Here is a 5,000-nt window from a genome sequence, read left to right on the forward strand (position 1 = left end):
GCTCCTCCGCCACAGGAGAGCAGAGCAGGATAACCTCTGTTGACCTCTCCCGCCACAGGTGGAAAGAGGCCACGCTGAAGTTGTGCACATGTGCAGTGGGCATTACTTTACTCCAAGAATCCCAATGAGTGTGTACAAGGAGGCCAATCGGAGCGATGATCGGAGAAAACCACTTCACCCAATCGGAACGGAATTTCATTCCAATCGGGGCGTATCGGATCAGAATATTCCGATCGACCTGAAAGGGCGTTCAGTCCGATTACGTGCAGCTACTGTTAAGTGTAGCTTCTGATCGGCAGGGCTACAAGCGCTGCCCCGTGGGAAGTTCGGGTTTGTGGCTCAAGAACCTCTGAAACCAGTTTGAAACGACAGTTTAAAGTCTTCCCTTGTGGTCTTTCCACAGATCTTAGCTCTGTATAAGCATCACAACCCCGGAGCGTCGGCCCAGCCGTGCTGCGTCCCGCAGACCCTGGAGCCTCTACCGATCCTCTACTACGTGGGCCGGCAGCACAGGGTACCCACACCACACACGCGACCAGAACCGCTGTGTGAAAGCAACGTTCCCACTTGATTCATGGCTGATTTCTACTTTCAGGTGGACCAGCTGTCCAACATGATCGTGAAGTCCTGCAAGTGTAGCTAAAGATGCACCAAAGCAGCGCACAGCCTCTTCTGTAAACAGACGGGACGGAGGACGTTTGCTCTGGTCCTACAGAAGGGACGTGTGGACAAAGTGGGACAAAAGTCATTTTAAACGGATCTCCAACTTTTCTTCTGCATGCTCAACCCCGATCACGGTGGATGCGTATAAAACCACGGACCTTCTCCTGTAAACGATGTTGGTGATAGTTGTTTTGTTCATGTTACCAAATATCTGCCTGAAAATAATTTATTTGTTTAACGGACAGATGAGACATCAAACTCAGTTTGATACAGAAGACTGAAACAAGTTCTTATCATTAAAAGGACACGAGGACCAAAATGGCCTTGATGGAAGAACTTGTGAGATCCTTTCTGCTTCCTAAGGAGCCGTTAGATAAACGCCATGAATCCCACTGTGGTTGAGTTGGGTTTTCCTAGGAGAACGTGCTGCAGGTGCTTCAGGACTAAAGACAGAAGAAGAAAAGAGCCAGAGGAACTGTCCAACTCGGGAAAAGTCGCTTCGACTGAACGCCTGGACACCGCACGTTTGTGTGTTCTTTTTACTTCCTGGTTGGTGACATCAGCTGTGGTGGTGACACCAGCCAGCATGTGAACTTCGGATGTTGGTCCTAGGGAAACCATTAAGGCTTTCCAACCATCGCCACAGGAAACGACTGCCTTATCCTTCACCCACTCTGACACAGAGGCTTTCGTTTAATCTCAGATGCTGTTTTATTCCAGATTTGACTCCACAACTCACTTCAGCAATAAAATCCACACATTTTGTAAGTTTTTCTATTTTTGTAGCACTGAAATGTGTTTGTAAATAATAAAAATGATAAAATAAACTTAAATTATGGCATCAGTGTGGAAAAATGTGTGAGATGTTTGCACTTGCCTGAATGAGCGCTTGTCGGTGCAGGTGCGTCACCTGATGGACATAAACGATGACACCAGGAAGTCTGGCGGGTTTTCTTTCACCTCGGTGCTGAGTAGTCGTCTGATGGGTCTTTGGCTGGCCAGCAGAGCAGAGATGGACTCAGATGTTCCAGATCAAACCAAACCCTGGTGACCCCATCCATGGACGTAGCTTTTACTTTGGAAGTGGGGGGGACGCAACCAGCATGTGGGGTGGGGGGGTGGGGTCTGTACAGTAATTATACCAAAATATGTATAAAACTACAGCCAAGAGGCTCTTTTATCTAACACAGTACTGTCAAGTTCACAGGTGGCAGGGACGGCCAACCACATGCTAGCAAGGATCAGCAGAGCCAATAGATGAGCTTCTGGATGCTTGTAACGGGAAACAGGCTTCAACACAAGCGGTTGTTTTCCACTTGGTCCTGGTGCTCATCAGTGTCTGTTTAATATGTAGTAATGTTGTTTTTGGACAGTAAAAAGTGCAGGGGACATGTCCCCCCCTGACCCCCCAAAACAACGTCCATGACCCCTTCATTCTTCAAATGTCCAGCAGGAGAACGACAGAACTCCCAGACACCAGAGAGCCTGCTCACCAGCATCTCACTGGGCTCTCATAAACCTAATCATCACTCAGAAGTCTCCACAGGGAGACAACGCGTCCGCTCACAGAACTTATGAATGAGTCCAGGGGTCTCATTTATCAAACATGGCGTAGAAACCTTACTAAACCGTACTGAAGCTCAGCAAACAGATGTTCTTACGCCAAGCAGGTGTGTGATCTATCAAACATGGAGGACGCACAGCTGCACACGATCTCTGCTTCATAAATCAGAAACTATCTAGAAAGGTTCTCAGCTGCATTTTAGTCACATCCCGCCCTCACCACGCCCACTTACTGCCATAAATAGTCAGTGCAAAGTGCCTTGTGGATCTCATGCATATACATAAGCCAGCTGTTGCAGCGCTCCGCCAATGACATGGCGACCGTAGATCAAGGCAGATCAAGGAAGCGCTATTTCACAAGCAGAAGTTGAGGTACCTGTGGGTGAGGTGGAGAAATGAAAGGAAGTGCTTTTGCAAAACAAATAAGAGAAAATCCACGGAGTGGCACAGCGTTGCTGAAGCCGTCAATGCTGTGTTCTTCAGAGAGATCTGTGGCGGATATAAAAAAAATGGTCCAATCAGGATTTGATCTCCAGACTCCCAGGTGAAAGTCACGAGTGCTAACCAGTCACCCAAACAGAGACCTGCCCTGTCCAAGTAGCCAGGGTGCATGATCAATCGGGTCACAGTGACAGGACACACACTGTCACACACGCATGATGTTCTGTCTCTAGAACTAGAACTAGAAAACACCTGACTCGCCCTCAACGTTAATCTCCTTTTCCTGATTATAGTCGTTCCCTCAGCCGTGTGTGTGTGTGTGTGTGTGTGTGTGGGGGGGGGGGGGGGGGGTACAAGTGATAATGCTGCAGGATTTCATTATTTTATCCTTCTCAGCAGCAGCACTGCAGGTGCTCTCCATGTCCAGCATGTGTGTAAGCCAGGTCCTGAGTCAACTTAAAGTTACACACATTTTTCCGCTAAGTTTTCTTTCATAAATCCCAAAGTTTGCGTGGAAAGTTGCTTACGCAGTTTTCCGACCCCGTTTTGTGCGTAAGCTAGCTTGATGAATGAGGCGCCAGCTCCTTCCTCGGGCTGTGGAAGTATGGAAAGACAACTTTATTCATGGGTGTATTTAATCAAACTGCCTTCAGCTGAGGATTTAACTCTGCTGTTATCCTCGCACCCAGATCCCGGCACTCACCTCGGTTCCTGGCACTACCTCCCCCTGAGGGCTTTCATGCCATGATGACATTTTTTCCTTGTTTTTACTATCCGTGCCTCCATTCCTCCCCGCCCCTCCCTGCCAGCCCCCCAGCCCTGTGCCTCTACACTCAGGGGATTACTGTGAGCCCACGAGACTGAATTGGGAATGAAGAGAGCAGGTCCAGGCCCGTTTGTTGAGTCCCAGACTTATGGGCAGTGTCTACATGGAAAATTAAACACACACACTGTACACATGAAAACACTGAACCCACTGACACGCAGCCACAGCTGAAACACTCCGGCATGGAGTGACACGCGGCACGCTAACGGGGTGGCAGCCAGGCACCTTCCAGGTCCCTCTTTGGAAAGTATTTAAAACTTAACGCCAAGAAACGTTTTGTTTTTCACCTTGAAAGGAGGTTCTGACTGATGTGCTGCCAAGTGTTGACTCATTATGATGCTAGCGGACAATGTGTACTGCATTATGTTAACGAGGCAGATGCATTGGGATCGATCCCCCAAACACAGAATCCTAACGAGGAAAACACGAGCTCTGACCACTGACAAGAACAATGAAATCAACAACGCCTCCACTCCCTTTTTGTTCTCTTATTAAAAAAGAGGCTCGTAAATCTGTCGCGTGGTTAATCAGGCGGTCTCCTCCTACCCTCGCTCGTCCCTCAGCAGCTGCTTCCTCTCCAGTCCTGCAGCACTTTTATGGGATCAGAACAAAACGCTGAGCTGGCATATCCTAACAAAGACAAGCACATTCCTGCGAAGAGAAATCAAGCTGGCTGACTATCTATTACCCAGAAAAAAGGCGTTTACATGGAGCCCTGCAGCAGTTCACGGTCGAGCAGGTGTTTACCGCCAACAGGATCCACGTGCCGAGTTGGACTGCATGAGTAACCTGAAGATTATTCTGTTGTTGCTTTTCATCACTTTTGACATAATTGGTCTTTTAATTGGACTCGTGTGCAGCTCGCCTCACTAACAGAATGAAAGCTGCTCTTCACATCACCACGCTTGAAACTTTTTGTTGTTGTTTGTTTTTTCCTCTTTGTCACTTTTCAGGTCTGATCAGCTGATCTCCACACCGCCTGGCTGTCGAATGCTGTTTTGGTTTGGGTTTATTACACCTTGGACAACATTTGCAATTATATGCCCTCTGCTGATGATTTGGTCTGAAGTGGTGGGAAGTGATCTGGGATAAATCCTGGAGGCTCAGACGGAGGCCGTAATAACAGACACTGATGTCCTGCAGCCGCTCAGCTGGACAAACACACAGCTGCTCGAATCCATTGTTGTTCCAGCTGCACGTGCACACACACACACACATGTGCATGCATGCATACACTCACACATACAAGCAACCACACACACACACACGCGCACACACACACACATGTGCATGCATGCATACACTCACACATACAAGCAACCACACACACACACACACGCACACATGCACATGCATGCATACACTCACACATACAAGCAACCACACACACACACACACACACACACACACACACATGCACACGCACACATAGCACCCACCCACACACACACACACATGCACATGCATGCATACACTCACACATACAATTAACCAAACACACACACAC

General features: G+C 48.3%; 1 protein-coding gene across 2 annotated transcripts in view; it reads left to right on the forward strand.

Annotated features, from left to right (window-relative positions):
* Positions 1-1,518, forward strand: part of tgfb1a (transforming growth factor, beta 1a) — a 23,378-nt gene extending 21,860 nt beyond the window's left edge. For both annotated transcript variants that reach the window (XM_015950748.3, XM_015950747.3), the window contains 2 exons: positions 404-514; positions 596-1,518. In XM_015950748.3, the coding sequence (XP_015806234.1) occupies positions 404-514; positions 596-643 (159 nt within the window). In that variant the 3' untranslated portion in view covers positions 644-1,518. The remainder of the gene's footprint in view (positions 1-403; positions 515-595) is intronic.
* The last annotated feature ends 3,482 nt before the right edge of the window (positions 1,519-5,000 follow it).

The sequence above is a fragment of the Nothobranchius furzeri genome, chromosome 13 (assembly GCF_043380555.1).
Source record: "Nothobranchius furzeri strain GRZ-AD chromosome 13, NfurGRZ-RIMD1, whole genome shotgun sequence".
NCBI lineage: Eukaryota > Metazoa > Chordata > Actinopteri > Cyprinodontiformes > Nothobranchiidae > Nothobranchius > Nothobranchius furzeri.